General features: G+C 38.6%; 3 protein-coding genes and 1 non-coding gene across 4 annotated transcripts; 1 reads left to right on the top strand and 3 right to left on the bottom strand.

The window, feature by feature from the left end:
* Window positions 1–6,449: 6,449 nt before the first annotated feature.
* LOC107825357 (squamosa promoter-binding-like protein 1) lies at window positions 6,450–12,980 on the top strand. The gene is made up of 10 exons (XM_016652207.2): window positions 6,450–7,287; window positions 8,061–8,242; window positions 8,372–8,967; window positions 9,868–9,942; window positions 10,043–10,150; window positions 10,237–10,354; window positions 10,505–10,646; window positions 10,778–10,925; window positions 11,461–12,087; window positions 12,209–12,980. Exons 1-10 carry the CDS (start codon window positions 6,815–6,817, stop codon window positions 12,641–12,643), a joined length of 2,904 nt encoding a protein of 967 aa, XP_016507693.2. The 5' UTR covers window positions 6,450–6,814; the 3' UTR covers window positions 12,644–12,980.
* Window positions 12,981–13,188: 208 nt separating this feature from the next.
* TRNAF-GAA (transfer RNA phenylalanine (anticodon GAA)) lies at window positions 13,189–13,261 on the bottom strand. The gene has a single exon. It is a non-coding gene; the product is annotated as a tRNA-Phe (tRNA).
* Window positions 13,262–13,835: 574 nt separating this feature from the next.
* Window positions 13,836–16,879, bottom strand: LOC107825356 (uncharacterized). The gene has a single exon (XM_016652206.2). The coding sequence runs from the start codon at window positions 16,138–16,140 to the stop codon at window positions 14,149–14,151; it is 1,992 nt and encodes a 663-aa protein (XP_016507692.1). The 5' UTR covers window positions 16,141–16,879; the 3' UTR covers window positions 13,836–14,148.
* Window positions 16,880–20,398: 3,519 nt separating this feature from the next.
* On the bottom strand, window positions 20,399–21,130 carry LOC107825355 (ubiquitin-ribosomal protein eS31 fusion protein). The gene has a single exon (XM_016652205.2). The coding sequence runs from the start codon at window positions 21,024–21,026 to the stop codon at window positions 20,556–20,558; it is 471 nt and encodes a 156-aa protein (XP_016507691.1). The 5' UTR covers window positions 21,027–21,130; the 3' UTR covers window positions 20,399–20,555.
* Between the last annotated feature and the right edge of the window lie 1,707 nt (window positions 21,131–22,837).

Below are 22,837 nucleotides of genomic sequence, written 5' to 3'. Positions count from 1 at the left end.
GTGTTTGAACATGCATTTTATTTGAAAATAATTTGAAGTTTTTTGCGAGTAAAAACAAAAGCTTCAAAAACTACTCTAGAGCTGTTTTTGGGATTAGAAGAATTTGTTTTCAAATCTACTAAGAGCCCGTTTGGACATTAAAAAAAATTACTTTTTTTTTTCTAAATTTTTTCACTATTTTTAAAATTTTTAATTTTCACTTGAAGATGAATTATGGAATTTTTGAAAAATTTGAAAAACCCCAAAAGTGTTATAAAATAAAGACTATAAAGTAAAGACAAGTATAGAGAGAAACTGATATATTATTCGAATTCAAACTGATGTACATAATGAATTGAAATCTCTTCTATTTATAGAAGAAAGGAAGCTGCTCTGTAAGCTGCTACTACAAGCTGCTGTGTAAGCTGCTACTACAAGCTGCAGTGTAAGCTACTATAAGCTGCCACTACAAGTTGCTGTGTAAGCTGCTGCTTTACCAGATATGGATAATCTTCTACTGAGAGCAATATTTATCCATAACGGAGTACTGAATGGATAAGCTTATTATATCTGGTATGGATAATCTTCTACCGGAGGTAATGTTTATCCATAACCGAGTACTGAAAAGATAAGCTTATTATACCCGATATGGATAAACTTCTACTGGGGGTAATGTTTATCCATAACCGGGTACCGAAGTGATAAGCTTCTTCAGGAAGCTTATTTCCAATATAGTACTAAATAGATAAATATATTTACGGTGGAGTCCCATATGGATAAGCTTCTTCAGGAAGCTTATTTACAACGGAGTACTAAATGAACATCCATAATATAATATATTTATAACACCCCCCCTTGGATGTTCATTAAAAGATAATGTGTCTCATTAAAACCTCACTAGGAAAAACCACGTGGGAAAAAAAAATTCTAGTGAAGGAAAAAGAGTACACATATTTAGTAATACGCATTGTTAGGTGCCTCATTAAAAACCTTATAAGGAAAACCCCATGGAAAAAAACCTTAGTAAGGGAAAAAGAGTGCATCGCGTATTTTACTCCCCCTGATGAAAACCTTGTTTCAAATATTTGAGTCTCCGCATTCCAATCTTGTATATCATCTTCTCAAAAGTTGAAGTTGGCAAAGATTTAGTGAATAAATCTGCTGGATTATCACTTGAACGGATTTGTTGCACATCAATGTCACCATTTTTCTGAAGATCGTGTGTGTAGAATAATTTTGGTGAAATGTGCTTCGTTCTATCTCCTTTTATAAATCCTCCCTTCAATTGGGCTATGCATGCAGCATTGTCTTCGTATAAAATTGTGGGTCTTTTTTCACATTCCAAACCACATTTTTCTCGAATAAAATGAATTATTGATCTCAACCATACGCATTCCCTACTTGCTTCATGAATAGCTATTATCTCAGCGTGATTTGAAGAAGTAGCAACAATAGATTGCTTTGTGGAGCGCCATGATATGATAGTACCTCCATATGTAAATACGTAGCCGGTTTGAGATCGAGCTTTATGGGGATCAGATAAATAGCCTGCATCTGCATAACCAACAAGGTCTGCACTATCTTTGTTAGCATAAAACAAACCCATATCAAGAGTTCCCTTTAAATATCGCAATATATGCTTAATCCCGTTCCAATGTCTCTGTATAGGAGAAGAACTATATCTTGCTAGTAAATTAACAGAAAATGCTATGTCAGGCCTTGTAGCATTAGCAAGATACATTAGTGCACCAATTGCACTAAGATAGGGTACTTCGGGACCAAGGAATTCCTCGTCCTCTTCTGGAGGTTGGAACAAATCCTTATTCACTTCAAGTGATCGAACAACCATTGGTGTACTCAATGGGTGAGCTTTGTCCATGTAAAAGCGTTTTAAGACCCTTTCTGTATAGGCAGATTGATGGATAAAGATCTCATCTGCTAAATGTTCAATTTGAAGACCAAGACAAAGTTTTGTCTTTCCAAGATCTTTCATCTCAAATTCTTTCTTAAGATATTCAATTGCCTTTTGAAGCTCTTCTGGAGTTCCAACAAGATTTATGTCATCAACATAAACAGCAAGTATAACAAATTCTGATGCCATTTTCTTTATAAAAATACATGGACAAATAACATCATTTATGTAACCTTCTTTCAGCAAATATTCACTAAGGCGATTATACCACATGCGCCCAGATTGCTTTAAACCGTACAAAGATCTTTGTAATCTGATTGAATACATTTCCTGAGATTTTGCTTCAGGCATTTTAAATCCTTCAGGAATTTTCATATAAATTTCATTATCAAGTGAACCGTACAGATAAGCTGTAACTAGATCCATCAGATGTATTTCAAGCTTTTCATGTAGTGCTAAACTGATGAGATATCGAAATGTTATGGCATCCATAACAGGTGAATATGTTTCATCAAAATCGACTCCAGGTCGTTGTGAGAATCCTTGTGCAACAAGGCGAGCTTTGTATCTTTCAACTTCATTTTTATCATTCTTTTTTCGCACAAAAACCCATTTATGACCAACTGGTTTTATACCAGCAGGTGTTTTGACTACTGGTCCAAAGACCTCTCTTTTAACAAGTGACTTCAATTCCGATTGAATTGCCTCTTGCCATTTTGGCCAATCAGATCTTTGTCGTCATTCTTCGACAGATCGAGGTTCAAGATCCTCACTATCTTGCATAATATTAAGTGCAACATTATATGCAAAAATATTATCCACCACTATTTCAAATCGATTTAAATTAATCCCATCACCGTTCGAACTTATTAAAAGTTCCTCACTCACATGAGCTTCGGGTTCATTGATTTCTTCAGGAATCTCAGAACTAATCAGATTTTGGGTCTCTTCAGGAGATCCCTTCATAGTATCGTTTTGATCATTTGTCGATTTTCTTTTTCGAGGATTTCGATCCTTAGAACCCAAAGGCCTACCACGCTTCAGGCGTGCTTTAGGTTCACTAGCTCTCATGCTAGTAGATGGTCCTACTGGGACATCAATTCGGATAGGCACATTCTCTGCTGGGATATATGACTTAGTTATCCTTTTCAAATCAGTAAATGCGTCTGGCATTTGATTTGCTATATTCTGTAAATGGATGATCTTCTGGACCTCCTGATTACATATAGGGGTACGGGGATCAAAGTGAGATAATGATGAAACTTTCCACACAATTTCTCTTTTGATTTCCTTTTTCTCTCCCCCTAATTGTGGGAAATTTGTTTCATCAAACCGACAATCTGCAATGAGCAGTAAATAAATCTCCTATCAATGGTTCAAGATAGCGAATAATAGAGGGTGATTCAAACCCAACATATATTCCTATCCTTCTCTGTGGTCCCATCTTACTACGTTGTGGTGGTGCTACTGGCACATATACAGCACATCCGAAAATTCGTAGATGGGCAATATTTGGTTCATGACCAAAAACTAATTGTGACGGAGAATATTTATTATAATGTGTCGGTCTAAGACGGATAAGTGATGTTGCATGCAAGATAGCATGGCCCCAAACAGTAGTGGGCAATTTTGTTTTCATAAGTAGTGGTCTTGCTATCAATTGCAAACGTTTAATAAATGACTCTACAAGGCCATTTTGAGTATGAACATAAGCTACAGGATGTTCAACTTTTATCCCAACGGATAGACAATAATCATCAAAAGCTTGAGATGAGAATTCTCCAGCATTATCAAGGCGAATGGCCTTTATAGGATAATCTGGGAATTGTGCCCTTAATCGAATTATTTGGGCTAATAGCTTTGCAAACGCCAGGTTGCGAGATGATAGTAGACACACATGAGACCATCTTGAAGATGCATCTATTAGGACCATAAAATATCTAAACAACCCACTTGGTGGGTGAATAGGTCCACATATATCCCCATGTATACGCTCTAAAAAGGCAGGGAATTCAATATCAACCTTCATTGGTGATGGTCTAGTGATCATTTTTCCTTGATAACAAGCATCACAAGAAAATTCGTCATTTGTAAGAATCTTCAGGTTCTTTAATGGATGCCCACTCGAATTTTCAGTAATTCGTCTCATCATTATTGATCCGGGATGACCCAAACGGCCATGCCAAAGCACAAAAGTATATGAATCCGTAAACTTCTGGTTTACGATAGAGTGTGCTTCAATTGTACTAATTTTTGAATAGTATAAGCCAGAAGATAAAGTTGGTAACTTTTCTACAATGCATTTCTGGCCAGAAATATTCTTTGTAATACAAAGATATTCCCTGTTCATTTCATCTATTGTCTCTACATGATACCCATTTCGGCGGATATCTATAAAACTCAACAAGTTTCTTCGGGACTTGGAGGAGAATAATGCATTGTCTATAATAAGTTTTGTTCCCTTAGATAGAAATATTATGGCTCTTCCGGAGCCTTCAATCAAACTTATATTACCAGAAATTGTTGAAACATTTGCTTTTTCCTTATGCAAATAAGAAAAGTATTTCTGATCGTTGAATATGGCATGAGTTGTTCCACTATCAATAACACACATATCTTCATGATTTGTCTTTGATCCAAACATAATTTGAGGGTTATCCATATTCTTCAAAATAACATAAATAAAATATATTATAGTAAATATCATTATCAAAACATAACTTTTATTTATGTACAACAATTACATAACCATACTATTTATTACAAACAACAAAAATTAAAATATTTACATTTCTACAGATTCACTACCGATTACATGACTTATTTCTCCTTCTGGGAATGCAAAGTAATCAGCTACATCCAAATGCATGAAGTCTAAATTATCTTCAGAAATAAAATTTGCTTCAGCATTTTTCTCTATCTTCTTTAGGGAGGCTTGATAAAGCTCAACCAGGTGCTTTGGCGTACGACAAGTACGCGACCAGTGCCCTTTTCCTCCACATTTATAGCATGCATTTTCTACATTTGGCGCTTGCACCGCTTCATGCTTTTGTTCCTTCCTTTTCCACTGCTGGTGGTGAGGAGGCTTCTTTGGCGCATTATTATTACCATGATTGGGGTTTCTTCCCCGACCACGGCCATGACCACGACTGGTGCCACGACCTCTTCCACGTTTAGCTTGGTGGAAGTTCGTCTCATTCACTTCAGGGAATGGACAAGAACCAATAGGTCGGCTTTCATGATTTTTCATTAATAGCCCATTATGTTGCTCTGCTATAAGAAGATGTGAGATAAGTTCAGAATACTTTTTAAATCCCATCTCTCGATATTGCTGCTGCAGGAGCATATTCGAGGCATGAAAAGTGGTGAAAGTTTTCTCCAACATATCATGATCAGTAATATTATCACCACATAGTTTTAATTGGGAAATAATTCTGAACATAGCAGAATTATACTCACTGATAGATTTAAAATCTTGTAGCCTTAGATGAGTCCAATCATAACGCGCCTGTGGAAGAACGACCATCTTCAGGTGGTCATATCTATCTTTCAAATTATTCCACAGTATGACTGGATCTTTAATAGTGAGATATTCCATTTTCAGGCCCTCATCAAGGTGATGGTGTAGGAATATCATTGCTTTGGCACGGTCTTGGTTTGATGCCTGATTTTTATCCTTGATGGTATCTGCCAGACCCATCACATCAAGATGAATTTCAGCATCAAGCACCCAAGACATGTAGCTTTTGCCCGATATATCCAGGGCTACAAATTCAAGTTTAGAAAGATTTGACATTATTTAGGAAAAGAAAGTTCTTACCTCAGATACTTTCAAAATATTTGCTCGAGATGGTAGAGCTTCGTGCTGATAACGTGTTATAAAATAAAGACTATAAAGTAAAGACAAGTATAGAGAGAAACTGATATATTATTCGAATTCAAATTGATGTACATAATGAACTGAAATCTCTTCTATTTATAGAAGAAAGGAAGCTGCTCTGTAAGCTGCTACTACAAGCTGCAGTGTAAGCTACTATAAGCTGCTGTGTAAGCTGCTGCTGTACCAGATATGGATAATCTTCTACTGAGAGCAATATTTATCCATAACGGAGTACTGAATGGATAAGCTTATTATATCCGGTATGAATAATCTTCCCGGGGGTAATGTTTATCCATAACCGGGTATCGAAAAGATAAGCTTATTATACCCGATATGGATAAACTTCTATTGGGGATAATATTTATCCATAACCGGGTACCGAAGTGATAAGCTTCTTCAGGAAGCTTATTTCCAATATAGTACTAAATAGATAAATATATTTACGGTGGAGTCCCATATGGATAAGCTTCTTCAGGAAACTTATTTACAACGGAGTACTAAATGAACATCCATAATATAATATATTTATAACAAAAAGCTATTTTTCTTAGAGCGATTTGAGTGAATTTTAAAAAAATAGCTTTTTTAAAAGGCACTTCACCCCAAAAACAAAATGAAAAGGCACTTCACCCCACCACTCACCCGACAATACAATACAATACAGCTCAGGTCGTTACTGTTTCTTCCCGCATTTACATTCTCTATCTTATCATTCATTCATTCATCCCTACCTTTCTGTGCCCAACTTTTGTCCTTTCTTCTTTCCTCTTCCGACCCCCTTTTTCCATTCTCCAGTTGTAGTCTTCGTTAACTAAGTGGGGGCTGTTTGTTGTTTTGGGGGTGGGTGGGTGGTGGGTGTCCATGTGGCTTACTCTTCCTAAGAATTATGCTTGTCTCACCCTACTCTTTTGTCATTTTTGGTGCCGAACTGAAGCTCTTTACTTAAATTTCTAGGATACTGATCATCAATTCATCTGTACTGACTTACCTTCATATTCCGGTCCTCTGTATTTTGATCTTCTAGCTACCTGTTACATACAAAAATGGAAGCGAGAATGGGAGGTGAAACTCAACTTTTCAAGAAAAGCTTAGAGTGGGATCCCAATGATTGGAAATGGGATGGTGATCTTTTCATTGCCAGGCCTAAGATTCCTTCTTCTAATTACCAGTTTTTTCCTCTCGAAACCGGTAACAGTTCCTCCTCGTGCTCCGATGAAGTAAATCATGGGGAATTTGAGAAGAGGAGGAGGAGGGAAACCGATGAAAATGTGGAATATGATTCTGCTTCTCTTTCACTGAAGTTAGGTGAACAACGAGCGCATCCGAGGGAATTTGGGAAAAGGACCAAACTAAATACTACTTCGAGCAGAGCAATGTGTCAGGTTGACGATTGTGGGGTGGATCTCAGAAATGCCAAAGACTACCACAGACGACATAAGGTTTGTGAGATGCACTCCAAATCCAGTAGGGCACTCGTTTCGAATCTTATGCAGCGTTTCTGCCAGCAGTGCAGCAGGTCAGTATCCACCAATTCCCTCTTCCTTTTACTTGTTTCTTGAACTACTCTATCTCTTCTTTCCATTTCATTTTGTAGCTTTATGCTTTACCTTGCTTCCCTGCTGCTCCCTCCGTCCCATCCTATATGGCATCATTTGAGAACGGAGTTTAACAACAACAACAACCCAGTATAATTCCACAAGTAGGGTCTGGGAGGGTAGTGTGTGCGCAAACCTTACCCCTACCCTAGGGTAGAGAGGCTGTTTCCAATAGACCCTCGGCATCCTTGCCTCCAAGAACTCCCCACCTTGCTCTTGGGGTACGAACTCACAACCTCTTGGTTGGAAGTGGAGGGTGCTTACCATCAGAGCAACCCACCTTGTCTTGAGAACGGAGTTTAAGAAAGAAAAAAAAAAATTGGAACTTTTGATCTAAAACAAGTCATAGACATTTGTATGGTTATAAATCTATCTCGTTAGGGGTAAAATGAGAAGTTTAAAGTTAAATTAATTCTAAATATAGAAAAGTTTCATTCTTTTTGAGACGGACCGAAAAGAAAGGTGAGCCACATAAATTGGGACAGAGGGAGTATTAAATAGCGTACTAGAGTGATATTTTGATCTATAAAGATAGCGCAAGTTGCAGGCTTTACCTTAGTACAGCATGTCTTGTGAATCCTAACAAAAATGTCTGTACCTTTTCTAAGTTTGATTGTTTCTGTTTGCTTCATTGGGGTTATTATCTTCGAATGATTCTTTGGTTTGATGTCAAGGATTATGCTATTACATGCAGATTTCATGCACTTGAAGAGTTTGATGAAGGGAAACGAAGCTGTCGCAGGCGTCTAGCTGGTCATAATAAAAGGAGGAGGAAGACACAAGCTGACTCGGGTGATAACAACAAAACTCTGAATGATGTCCAGGCTAGTGGTTATTCATTGATGAGCCTGCTAAAGATACTCTCCAACATACATTGTGAGTATTTCCTAGTTCTTCTGATTAGACAAATTACATATATGATAAATTTCTTGACAAATGTTTTGGTGCACCAGAGAATATCCTTATTGTATTCTAGAATAACTGCAATATCTCCATAAATTGCAGCCAACAGAACAAATCACATAGAAGATCAGAACCTGTTGTCTCATCTTCTGAGAAGCCTTGCCAGCCAGGGTATCCCGTATGGAGATAATAATTTATCTGGACTTCTGCAAGCATCTTCAAACTTGCTGAATAATAGGTCACCCTCCCGAAATTCAGATATAGTTTCACTGGTCTCAAATGGTTCTCGACGCCCTCCCATACCGAAAGAACAGCACTTTGCTACTACTTTGGCAGCTCAGGTGCCTCAGATAAGTTCAGATGTACATGATGTCAGGCTTGAAGATGTGCAAACAGAGTCTTATCAAAGTCCAGGCACTTCGTTTCCAATCCAGAACAGTTCTCCAGCTTATGCACAAGCCAGGGAGAGTTCTGCCGGGAGGAGAAATTTGATTAACTTTGATTTGAATGATGTGTATGATGGTTCAGATGACAGCAGAGAAAATCTAGACAGATCACCTTTGCCTGCAGATAGGGGGATTGGTCCTCTTGAGTGCCGTTCTTGGTTACAACAGGACTCTCAGCAGTCAAGTCCACCTAGTAGGAACTCAGATTCTGCTTCTACACAGTCACCTTCCAGTTCCAGTAGTGATGCTCAGGTACTCATAACTAGCATGAGAAACATGGTTTTACACATTAGTTTTTGTCTGTGACATAAATACTAAGTCAATCACTATCTTCATCGTAATTTCTACAACCATGTTGATCCCTTTTTCTAAGATTGAACTTTGACATTCTAAATTCTGTTTTTCTGTTCATCTTCCTCTTTGAAGGTCTGAGCTGGCTCAGGTGTATTTAGTGTCTCGAACTGTCTCTGGATTTGGCTTGTATTTCTTCCCCTAGTGGCTATTTTTCAGTTGCCTTCATCCCAATTCTTGGGGACCAAATTGTGATGATTAAAAATCCGAGCTTACCATAATCACCAGCTTGCCTAAGCTTTTGACATATTCCTACTTATAGCATGATTGCTATGTAATGTTACTTTGGTTTTAGAAAATGGTCACCTGTTGGTATTGATATCTCTTGTTTCTGCAAACGTTGATGCTACTCGATGCTAGTTTCATCATTCATGTGACCTAGCTCTTTTTCATTTTATCAAAGAAGCTTCAACATGGCCTAGCTAGCTTGAAGCACGCTATTTGTAGCTGTTACAGATATTAGAAATGTGTGTTTGTATAGAATGCGCTAATTCCTGAATATAACAAAAATCTTATTTGATGATAGCGTTCAATATGAGCCAGCTCATCCATTTGTCCACTCACCACCTTCTATTTAGTAACACAAATAGTGCCCAACTTCGTGCTTCAATTGTTTATGTTCAAACAAAAGATTGTCTTCGAGAATCCGCATCTTTCTCACAAAAATTCCATTGAAATAGAATCACCTACCAAAAGAAAGTCACTTCCAAGTGGTGTAACTTGGCATCTAATTCTTTTCCCTTGCTTTTTGTCACTTCCAAATTTAGTCTTTATATTTTCTTATATTTTTTTCTGTTGCAGAGCCGCACTGATCGTATAGTTTTTAAACTATTTGGAAAAGATCCTACTGATTTTCCATATGTCTTAAGAGCACAGGTATTTCTTCAACTTCAGCTTCTGGAAGTTTCTTCTGTGTACCATCGGATAGTTGTACTCAGTCTTATAGGTTCTTTTTCTTTTTGTCTTGTAATTGCAGATTCTTGACTGGCTATCCCACAGTCCAAGTGAGATTGAGAGCTACATTAGGCCTGGTTGTATTGTCTTAACAGTATATCTGCGGCTTCCGGAGTCTGCATGGGAGGAGGTATGTTTGTTGAAAGCAATAAATTGAACTTGTTAAGCTGTGTCTATGGTCTCTGTTGACATCTATTATTATATTGCTTCATACAGCTTTGTTGTGATCTGAGCTCCACTTTGAGTAGGCTTTTGGATGTCCCTGGCAATAGTTTCTGGAGAAAAGGATGGATTTACATCAGGGTGCAAAACCAAATTGCATTTGTGCATGATGGTCTGTTCTTGTCTTGAGTTTTCTAACATAATAAATTCCTTCCAAACCCCGAGATATAAAATCGCTAAAGAAAACTGCTTCTGTTGATATATTTTACATTATTGCATTCACGCAGTAAGTTGTATTACTTTGTGCTATAATGTGATGCAGGGAAGCTTCTTTTAGATGTCCCCTTGCCGTTTGAGACTATTGAGCATACTTCAATTTTAAGTGTCAAACCCATAGCTGTGCCAGTATCTGACAGAGCTCAGTTTATAGTTAAAGGCTATAACTTAACCAAGCCTTCTACAAGGTATGCATCATTATTCAGGGCGATATATTGATCAACTCTGATTTTAGCATTACTGTTCTTGCACACTGTGGTGCAGTTCTCCAATACCATTGAGTCTTGCTTATCCTTCCTTAACTTATTTCATTTTTCAGATTACTTTGTGCTTTAGAAGGTAATTATCTGGTTATAGAAGCGAATGATGAGGTAGAACATGTTGATGGTGTCAAAAAGCACGCTGAACTTCAGTCAATAAATTTGACATGTTCTATTCCAGCAGTATCTGGAAGAGGATTTATTGAGGTGAAGTCATGTCCTAAGTTTGTTCTTGTTCCTCTTTTAACATAATCTGTACAAATGGAGAAGGAAAGATGGTACATATGTACCTCTTTTAACATGACCTACACATGCTGCTATTGAATGGTAAAAGCTTGGGGCTATATTATGATATTTTAATCCGATTTTATTGCACATGAGTATATCTGGATATGTAGTTGGGGTTCAAAAGATGGTGAGACAGGTGAGACCACACGTTATTTCAGAAGTTGAACATGAGATTAGTGTACATATTGGGAAATATGACTTTTGTATCATTCACCTGTTTATCTTGCACATTAGTTTGTTTGTAGTGGATGTTAAAAAAAAGTTGATAAAATCTGGTTATATATTATGCAAATTGGAAAAGGTGCAACCTTGACTTTATAGCATTTCTGACTATATCTTGTAGAGATCTGTCTCATCCCCTAATTTATAGGCTCACAGCACTAAAGCAGTAACCTATATTTTAAAAGTATAAACCATAGCCTATATTTGTACTGAGATTCTATTATTCGTCTAGGTTGAAGATCATGGTCTTAGCAACGGCTTCTTTCCTATCATAATTGCAGAGGAAGATGTTTGCTCTGAGATCTGTATGCTCGAGAGTGCAATAGAGTTGACTCCAGCAGATTATGTTAATGGACTGACAAATAACGTGGAAGTGAAAAGTCAAGCCATGGATTTTATTCATGAGATGGGTTGGCTTCTTCATAGAAACAATTTGAAGGCTAGATTGGGGAATTCCAATGCAGTCCTCTTTCCTTTGAAGCGGTTCAAGTGGCTTATGGAGTTCTCTATAGACCATGGTTGGTGTGCAGTTGTCAGGAAACTGTTGAACCTTCTTCTTGACGGAACTGTTGGAGGAGAGGAGAATTCTTTCCTGAAAGTTTCACTATCCGAGATGGGTTTACTTCACAAAGCCGTGAGGAGGAATTCCAGGCCTTTGGTGGAGCTGCTATTGACATATACTCCAGAGGAAGTAGCGGATGAACTATGTTCTGAATACCAATCTCTGGTTGGGGTAAACGGGAAATTCTTATTTAGACCAGATACTGTTGGGCCTGCAGGATTGACTCCTCTTCATGTTGCCGCTGGGATAGATGGATACGAAGATGTGTTAGATTCATTGACTGATGATCCTGGAATGGTATTTAAACTCCTCTTGTTGCAAAATAATGACTATAGTAACTTAAATGGAGTAGTTTTTTAGCTATACCCTATTTGCCAATCCTTATCCCGTGAAACATTCTAAATTTGGACTCGTGCAGGTGGCCATTGAAGCGTGGAAGAACAAACGTGACAGCGCAGGTTTCACACCAGAAGATTATGCTCGATTACGAGGACATTACTCGTATATCCACCTGGTCCAGAGAAAAATAAACAGAGTAACTGCCAAACATATCGTGGTTGATATTCCGAATAACCTGTCAGACGGGAATAGCAACCAGAAAGATGAGTGTGCAACGGCCAGTTTTGAGGTGTCACAGACCGAGAGAAGACTCATTCAGCCCTGCGGAATGTGTGATAGGAAGCTGGTTTATGGAAGACAGAGTCGATCCTTGTTATACAGGCCCGTAATGTTCTCAATGGTGGCGCTGGCTGCTGTATGCGTTTGTGTTGCTCTCCTCTTTAAGAGTTCGCCAGAAGTTCTCTACATATTCCGTCCCTTTAGGTGGGAAATGTTGGATTATGGATCTAGCTGATTTTACCCAATAAATCTGATAGTTGTACCATAGGTACATGTACCTGTATACATCTATGTAAAATGTAGGGTCTGAAATGTGCTGTAGGAATGCCCCTTCAGACAATTCATATCCTAGCGATTAACTTATTTATTTTGTTTGATTAGTTAGTGTTCTGTTCGGTTCGGGGCCTAGTAACTAGGTCCCCCGTCCGCCTCTTCTATTTTTGTACGTTGTATTTTATGAGATTGGATTCACAACATGGAAAAATTTGTGTTATGTCGGTCGAAAATTACACTATGTATGTATATAAGGTAAATAATTTTTATGAAAGTATATTAGATGTTATCCTTTCAGCTTCTTGAGTGTTCACTTTTTTCTTTTTTTTTTTTTTTTTTTTTTTTGCATCCCTTTGGTGAAAATCTTGATGTTCCAAAGTAAAATAGAGACAACTGTAAATTGTAATGCCTTATATACAGCAGGGATTGCACCCTTTAGTAAAAGCTTAAAAATATCGAGCCACCCGAACAAATTTTTTGATTGGTTTATCGACTAAAATAAAAATTTGCGGTGAGCGTGGATCGAACACGCGACCTTCAGATCTTCAGTCTGACGCTCTCCCAACTGAGCTATCCCCGCTTAATGAGCTATTCATGTTTTGGATAGATAATAATCAAATATTCACAGGGAAATATAAGACAATGCACTACTCATCCCTCTCTTTTTTAATTCTCTTCCTTTTCAGATGAATATGCTACTATCATGAAATTGTTATCTTCTGCTCATACAATATTTACTTTTACAACTGAGCTCAAGCCTTAAAGCTCCTATCCTGCTCGTAACATGCTATAGATTAAAGGACATTTTTGTTACTACAATACAGTTATGTCCCTATGACCATTAGCAGTGATTTTTAGCCTAGCTTCTTGTATGTGTGTTTGAATGCAACAGATATTTTCTCCTGAGCATTGGCTTAAAAGGATTCAAGTAATGGTATTCACATTCCTTGATTTAGAGGATGAGAACCTCTATAAATACAGAGAATGAAGCTTGATTATTGAGTCCATTTAGTACTCTGCCATGTAATGTTGCTATCCTATCTCCACTTAATATGAGATTACAAATACATACAGTTTTGAGTCTAAATCTTGAATTTAAGACTCCAGCTTATGTACACATTGGCTTTTCATCACACGAGATAAATACGCTCAAAGAATAGTGCTTTCAGAATTATAGAGTAGCATTCTTCTCCTTCATATTGCTGGTCAACTCTGGGGACAGTGGATAGAGCTCAATATACAAGTAAATACCTCAAAATCAGCATTCTTTATTATCATTACAAAACTTGCATAATTTATTCCATGCTAAATCCTACAGATACTTAACGTGGACACCACCCACTAAAAATGGACAAGAACGTGGTGAAATACTTTTGTTGTCAGCCCACACAAATGGAGGTCTTAACTCTTCAAACCACCAGAAACAACATGATATCTGATTGATCTTCACTGGCCACATCTTCTGCTTCAACAATTCATCCATAGGACATCATCAAATTCACCCCTTAACTTATCGCCTACTAGTAGGCTCCGTTTTACTTCCACCGTAGTTGTTGCCGAGGGGTGCCACGCAGGAGTTCCATTCTCATATCCGTTCCATGTGAGCCGTTGCAATCCACTCCCATCCAACTTCACCAAATATAAGTCGCCATAAGGCTGGTACTGGTTCGGCAGGGACACGGGTTCTGCCGTCACTCCACCCAAGTTGGCAGTGAATAGCAGCCACTCACAGTCCTTACTAAAGCACACGTGATTAAGCCTCTCCTTATCCGCTTCATCGGATCCCTCCGGCCCTGCCACATAGATCCGCCGGAGACCTGTGCCATCCGGATGAACGACGTAGATGCTGAAGCAAGTGATGTTATCAGGATTGTGCCTATTGGAAGAAAATGCAATCAGCTTTCCGTCAGGTGACCAGCTCGGCATTGTATCAATCCACGGTCCCTTCGTTAGCTGACGGATTTCTCCTCCTTCCAACTCTCCCTTAATGGCGTCCACAATGTACAAATTTTTATGCCCCGAACGCCCTGAACGGAATACTACGTGCTTCCCATCAGGCGAGCAAGAAGGGAAGGCATTATTTCCAGTCTCCTCTTTTGTGAGAACTTTTATTTCTACTGGAATTTCCCCAGCGCAATCCTCGTTAGTAAGGTTTAATGGGTCGAATGAAACTCGCGCAATTTGAACAGTTGCTTTTACAGAGTCGAATACAGGTCCAACTGATGTAAAAATCACATTGGGTTCAGCTGGAGACCATGAGTTGCCGAAAGTTGTACGACCTTTGAACAATGTCCACCTCTTAGAACCATCTGATTTGACGATTTTGAGGCCTGAATTAGCATTAAAATCTTGATTGAATGCAATAAAATCACCCGAGGGAGAGAAGGAAGGGAATGATCCGTTAAGCCTCAGCATTCTCAGTCCTTTTGTCGGAGAAATAACCGGGTCCAAGTTAGGAATAGTTGCATCTCCTGGTGATGATTCACCCCTGAATCTGTGATAACTGAGAAACGTAGCTTCAGGAGAGAAGAACGGATTGTAATGGTGAATGGTAGGATTAAGCAACTCAGTCACAGGATAGAACTTGTGTGACTCAACATCGAAAATCTCAATGTGGCGATGGCTCTTACCGGGTCTTCTAGTGGCAATAGCAATTACAGCTTTGGAGCTGTGAGTGGCAGCTGCAGGAGTAAAGCAGTGCACGCCAGGAGGAGTGACTCGAACCGGATCAGCACATTGCAAAGTCGAGAGACCCTCTGGCAAATCAACTCTAAAAATACTCCACCAACCATCGTCAGCTTGGCGGTGAAAATAAATAGTCGAATCACCTGACCAAGTTGGCCAGCCACCGTGTTGGCACACGACTGTCCGCTTGCTGGGATTGGATTCTGAAAAAACAACAATATCAGTGGTCAGATCATGGAATTCACCAGGCCAGCGACGGTCTCCATAGGATGCAACTGCAATCAAGTGTCCAGATTGCGAAATAGCTGGACTGTAATCAACACAGCCGTAAGGAGTCAAGCGGACAGCAGTCTTTTCATCGTCGAGGGTGGTGGAATAAAGAGCGGACCAGCTAGTGAAAATTTGTTCGGGCGGCTGGTGAGCGGAGATATAATAGAGGCGTTTATTTCCAAGAAGAGGACGGTCGAGAAATAGGCTATCAGGGCTCCCATCAGGAAGTTGTTCAATCTTTAATTGGGAGGGACGTTGCAAGTAAATGCGAGGAGAGCCTGATCTCTCGGAAACAAAGACAAGAGTCTGATCTTCGTCAACGAACTGGCCGTTGAAATTAACGGAGGAACCATCCGTAAGGCGGTGCTCTGTGGGATATTGGGTACTATGGAGTTGAGAATCAAGAAAAGAAAAGGGAGATTTGAGGCAGAAGATATCGAAGCCGTAATTGGTTCTGCCAACGGTAGAGAAGATAATAGAACCATGTAGTGACTCTGTATCCATAATGTTGTTGATTTGCTCTGCAGCAGCTGGGAAATGGTAACTGTTGTTATAGAGAAATCGGAGCTGCAATTGTAGTACTTGAGTCTGCCATGTTGTATGCAACTTAGTGTTGGCCGGTAAAGAACTCACACACCCAGAAGATGAAAGTAGCAGAGATGAGAATATTGAGGTAGATGTGCGGGCATACAAGGATGGATAAGATTAAGAATGCAGATATTCGAGAGAAGGTGGGTGTGGCCCCCATGGAGGACAAGATGCGGGAAGTAAGACTCAGATGGTTTGGGCACATTCAGAGGAGGAGCACTGATGCACCGGTGAGGAGGTGTGAGCAACTGGCTGTAGTGGGCACGCGGAGAGGTAGAGAGAGACCTAAGAAGTATTGGGGAGAGGTGATCAGACAGGACATGGCGCGACTTAGGATTACTGAGGACATGACCCTTGATAGGGAATTATGGAGGTCGAGCATTAAGGTTGTAGGTTAGGGGAGAGTGTGAATATTTCTACAGCACAAGTGAGAGAGACTATCTAGTTAGGAGTTAGACTAGGAATGTCAGTGGTCGTCTATTGATGCAGGGCTTTACCTTCTAGTTGTACTATACCAGCCATCTATTTCGTATTTCGTATTTCGTATCCTGTATTTCATATTTCGTATCTCTTATATATTGTTGTTATTTTTATTACGCATTTTTATGGTATTAATATATCATCTCCTATTGCGTTTTTGAGCCGAGGGTCTCCTGGAAACAGCCTCTCTACCCTTCGGGGTAGGGGTAAGGTCTGCGTACATATTATCCTCCCCAGACCCCACTTGTGGGATTATAGAAGGCGCCGGAGCGTAGGTCGGTGGAAAGTGTTAGCGTTGGCGTTGGGCATGACGTCTGTTCTTTTGACCCCAATGGGAAAGAAAAAGGTTTTCCGAATACTGACAAACGATTTAAAGTGGACACGTCAAATATGAAAAAAGATGCCTTATCCCCAAGAAAGAAAAAGACAACTACACAAGTGAATTCTCTTCTGTTAGTCGCTGGTTGCTCCTCCAAAGTCCACAATGTCCGGCTTTTGGTAAAGTTGTTGGACACTAGTTCACGTATTAACAATTCAAACCCTATCTACTCCTCTAGTTTTAGCACTATGTGATAATGGGTCCTCTTCTCATTAACACTAGTGGTATTAGATCCGATTTTATCCTTGACTGCGTCGATTCTGTGCACGGATCGGATAGAATTTAGCACATTTCGGATTCGAATTTCGGATTTCGGATTCTAGAAAATGCAATCCGAATCCGATCCGAATTATATTGGATTGGATCGGATTTCGGACCGGATTATTATGCCTCAAAGTTGCAAACTAATATGTATATTTTCTCTGTAAAAGAGGTAATACATTAAGAAAAATTCATGTTTATTCAATTATGAGAGTACTATGGTGCCAATATAGTTAAATCTAGCAATTGTAAAGGTAATAACTTGGAGGAAGATGTAAATGAAGTAAACTATCCGAAATTAAAGTGTAGTATTTATACATTGCCTAATAATTTCGAATTTTGGATCAGATCAGATTAAAATATACCAATCCGAACCCAATCTGAAATCCGAAATTTTAATAAATACAATCCGAAATCCGATCCAATCCAAAATCCAAAATTGAATGGATCGATTCGGATTTCGAATATCTGATCCGAATGAACAGCCCTACATTAGAGAGTCCACGCTCGAAAAGCAATAATATCTAAGGGGTGCAAAGTGCAAACTTGCAGCGTCTTTGTATTAACGTTTATTCCCAAGCGATTAAAAAGATTAGTCTTGGGGAGAGATACTTCGCACATGAAACAATTCACCCGCACCTCACCGTTGCCCTACACCAATGATGTGTTTGCATAAATTTTTGATAACTTTAATTGATATGCATTTTTTACTTTACTCACTCTTCCGTTCACTTTTACTTTGACACATTTTGACTTTTCACACCCCTTAAAAAATAATAAATAAACTGTATAATTTACATTAATAATTTATACATATTTTATTAAATTTGAGAATATAATTTGAAATGAGTAATAAATACTGTGGGTATAACAGGAAAATTTTTTTTGTCTTACCTTGATATGCATAAAGTGACAAGTAAAAATGAAAATCTATTTTGAATATACATGCCAAGTAAAAGTAAACAAAGGGAATATAACTCAACCATGATAAATTGATTTAATGTGCATGTAAATATGCATTCAATTGACATTTGATTTAAACAATTTATCCATGCAAATGATGTAAAGATGAGAAGCCAGATTCACACTTAGCATATGTTGAAACTCATGCCAACGCCTTCGAATTAATCGCCGCACTCCCATTGATTACATTTTATCCATAAAGCTGAATGCCGATAATAAGATGAGAATCCAGAATCACTTAGAATACGCAGAAAGTCACCCAACAATCCCCAATACATGGATGATTGCATCTGAAACAGTAAAGTGTCAAACTCCTAACATAAGGAGGATTGTGCTGAGAAAAAATGAGAAGATGAAACAATAGTCTAAATGGACTATTCAATATTTCAAGCTCAAAATTAAGGCCTTAAGCGGCCTTCAACCTTGCATTTTTGTACCATTGAACTCAACAAGATGGAATATGTTAAGTTCAATGGATGTCTAGTCATATAAAAATTCAGAAGACCAAATTCGCAGCCTTCTCTAACAAAGAGGGACTGTGACTTGCAAAAATACGAGATGATACAGATAAGAAAGAGGAGCAAATTCTTACTGGAGCTGCTACCTGAGACGTTTTTTTTTTAATAACTGAGAAATTCCAAGGCACAAGGTTTGAAACTCCGGGGAAAACGAGTCCACCCCTCTACCCTTCTCCACTCAAATACCAAGCTTCTATTTGCAATAGGGCTCGAACACGTGACATGTGTCTAATCCACATATCACGTGTTGCACTCTTACCACTAGACCAAAACCCTGGGAGCTGCCCAACCATTTTGCAACTGCTCCCTGTTGGCAAGTCCATCTAAAAATACTAAGTGCCCTTGAGGCAAACTTTTTTAATGATGAGCTGAGATGGATCAGCTGTCTATTCCACTTGATCCCCTCCTTTGACACTTCCCAGGTCTCAACACTACCATACAAGACTATCTTTAACCATGATCCTATCAAATCTTTTCTTCCCTATTGAATCTATATCGACAGATTTCAACTAGGTCCTTGAGAAAGATGTGTTGTTACTGGTATATTCTTCAATGTTTGTAGTAGTAATCAATTGTAAGGAACAGACATAGAAATGAATCAACTCAAGTTTCTATTCTTTATTCTCCTTATGGTTAATAAAGCAATGCTCTTTGTTTCAATCCCTTTTCAGCCTAAAGAAATGCATGAATAATTCAGGAGCATGACTTCAAAGGGCAAACTCAACAAGAAGTCATCTTTCATGTATCAATTAATGAAGAAAGAAACTACCTATCAAGCCACATAGGAAGAAAAATGAGAAATAGGACAAGTGCAAAAGCTTTCCAGGAAAGAAGCTTGACAAAAGTGAGTTTCCCAGCATATAGAAGAAGATTATGTAAACTTGTAGGTTAAGTAGAAACCCTCAGTAAAGGTTTCATTCATAAGCATTAGGGAGATGACATCTAGCTGTGACAAAAATTGGAAGAAAGGAAGAAGACGCATAATAATGGCTTGATTGAGACTAAAACAACAAATCCAGTATAAAAGTCATGTACGCAGGGGGGTCGAACCCTGGACCTTTGCTATCTAAATCAAACACTTGACCATTGAACTAACACTCGGTGTTCGCCTGAGACTGCTATGACATTTTTCTAATAGGCATATGGAAATTGGCCATCGAAATGAAGTTACATTGGTCAGAGAAAGATGAATCCAAATCATAGATTTCAGGGCTGTCTTATGACTTCTAGGTTCAGGATCAAAAGGAAAACTCTTATACATATAAGAACGAATCCAATTGTCTTGTCACGTAACCATGCCACACTTTTATTGAAGTTGACACTTACATGACACCAAAAGTAACCTAGAAATGTAACCTTGAAGTACATTTAATGGTCAGTGAATTCAAAGGAATAAGATAGTTTGAACCTCCTAGTTCATTTTCTGAAGAAAAACTAGTAATCTAAATGCACAGACTGATTTTCTTATGTCAAATATTGCCACAGTTCCTAGTAGCTAATACTACCCAAAGAGTCACCATTTTGTATACAAATGTACTAACATTTGTCAACAAACAAATCCAGAAACATAAAGAAGGATAAAATAGGAATATAAATTTCACTTTGATAATCCAAAACTGAGAACAATCCAGCAAATACTGTTTACTGAAGTTTCCAAATAACTACAAAATACGGTTCTAGAATATAGAGAAAATCCACGACATCACAAAAACATGGGCTAAATAGAAGAATCAGTCGGCGCCGGCCTTGTTGTAAACGTAAGTGAGGCCACACTTACCACAGTAGTGACGGTCAAAGTGGTTAGCCATGAAAGTACCAGCACCACACTCAGCGTTAGGACACTCCTTACGAAGCCTCTGGACTTTTCCAGAATCATCCACCTTGTAAAACTGCAACACAGCAAGCTTAACCTTCTTCTTCTTATGCTTGATCTTTTTAGGCTTGGTGTAAGTCTTCTTCTTCCTCTTCTTAGCACCACCACGGAGACGGAGCACCAAATGGAGAGTGGACTCCTTCTGGATGTTGTAATCAGCTAGAGTTCGACCATCCTCGAGCTGTTTTCCGGCGAAAATGAGCCGCTGCTGGTCCGGTGGGATGCCTTCCTTGTCCTGGATCTTTGCCTTCACGTTGTCGATTGTGTCGGAGGATTCGACCTCAAGGGTGATGGTCTTACCCGTCAGGGTTTTCACGAAGATCTGCATCTTCGCTGTTCGATAGCAAAATGGGATTAGGGTTTGTCAGCCGCCTCTCGCCTTTAGCTTCTGTTAATATACAGGGGAAGAGAAAGAGTGGACACCGCACTGGTTTATTAGGGTTTTACGAAGCTGCAAGGTCGTTTCGCAATTACTATTAAACCCTTGCACTAGTTGGGCCTGGCTCGTGCAACGGACCACTTATTGGGGAGAAATTAAAAAATAGCCAGATTTACAAGTGGTCATTCAAAAATAGCCACAATTTTAAAGGTAATCGAAATTTAGCCACTTTTTATGCAAAGATAAATTTGAACGAAAATATTGTTCAAAATCCGGAAAAATACTCCAGCATAATACTCCAGTATATTATAATGGAACTTCAGTCTAATATAATGGAGTTCTAGTATAATATACTGGTCCAGCATAATATACTGGAGTTTGGAACACCGGTGCTCCAGTCTCCAGTATATTATACTGAAGCTAGTAAAGTATACTGGTCCAGCATAATATGCTGGAAGTTCATACACAGGTGCACCGAACTCCAATATATTATGCTGGACCGGTCTCTGTTGCAGTAAAATAGTGGTTATTTTTCATTGACTTGGTAAACGCTGATTATTTTTGGATGACCAGTCCAAAGCTGGCTAGACCGTGCTATTTTTACCACTTATTGCCCTTCAGACATGCATTTCGGGTTTAGGCCCGCTGGATAAAATAGAAGAAATGACTGACTCAAGTAGAAATGACACCAGGTAGCCACTTTAAAGGGCTGCTATTTAGAGATTAGCTAGTGTATCCTTAATTTCAGTTTTTCAGTTCAATTTTTAGGCAGAGATGTCCTCAATTGTCTTGAAGTTAAGATTTTTATATCAAAATTTTAGGACAAAATAAGTATTAGCTAATCTTTAAATAGCAACAATAACAAAAAATTAGTATAATCCCACAAGTAAGATCTGAGGTGAGTAAAGTGTAAGCAAACCTTATCCTTATGTTGTGAGGGTAGAAATATGTTTTCAATAGAACCCTCGACTTAAGAAAAAACGACAACTGAGCAATAGCAATAACAACACACATTAAACAACAACACATAATAGCATCTCTAAAAATGGTTGTTTGTGCACCTACCCGACCCAATTGCTTAGATGCTCCCTTCAGCTCCGGTGACAAAATTAATGCTTCAGTTTAGCAGCTAGGCTGCTGAAGCAGAAATGGTTCAGATATTTGCACCACTGATGTGTTTTTTTAATGTGCAAATCAGGTTTAGTATATTAATACTTGTGCTAATAAAGCTTTACTCTCTTCATTTTAATAAGCTGAATTCTTTTTCCCCTTTTACATGGGAACTGCAAGGTTAGTCATTTTTGGATAATAGTGGGAGTGGACATTCTTTTAGTTGTATGATGTTTTTCTTTTTCCCAATTGTCACATTTTGACATTTTTCTTTTTCTAATACTAGAATAACTTGTATATGGGTAAAATCGGGGGAATTTTTTTTCTCGATTACCTGATAAGGAAACAAGAGGGAAGCACTGCTCGACGCAACTACAAGAAAGACTGAAGGATTTCTCGTATCGGAACTCGGGAGAAGTGAACAATGTATTTGGATCAGGCACCACAAAATAACGGACCCGGACCAAGTAAATTTTCGAGACCACAGAAAAAGGAGGAACGGTTGGTCATGATAAATAGGGAGTCGTAATATTCGCCCTCAACCGAATATTACAGCGTGGATCCTGTCCGATATCAACTGCGGATTGATTTTTACCGAAATTTTTTTTTGTACCTTATTTAGACTTGTATTAGGACTAAAATTCCCCTAT

This window comes from Nicotiana tabacum, chromosome 3 (genome assembly GCF_000715075.1).
Source record: "Nicotiana tabacum cultivar K326 chromosome 3, ASM71507v2, whole genome shotgun sequence".
NCBI classification, from domain to species: Eukaryota; Viridiplantae; Streptophyta; class Magnoliopsida; order Solanales; family Solanaceae; genus Nicotiana; species Nicotiana tabacum.
This window is presented reverse-complemented; position numbering and strand designations above follow the sequence as displayed.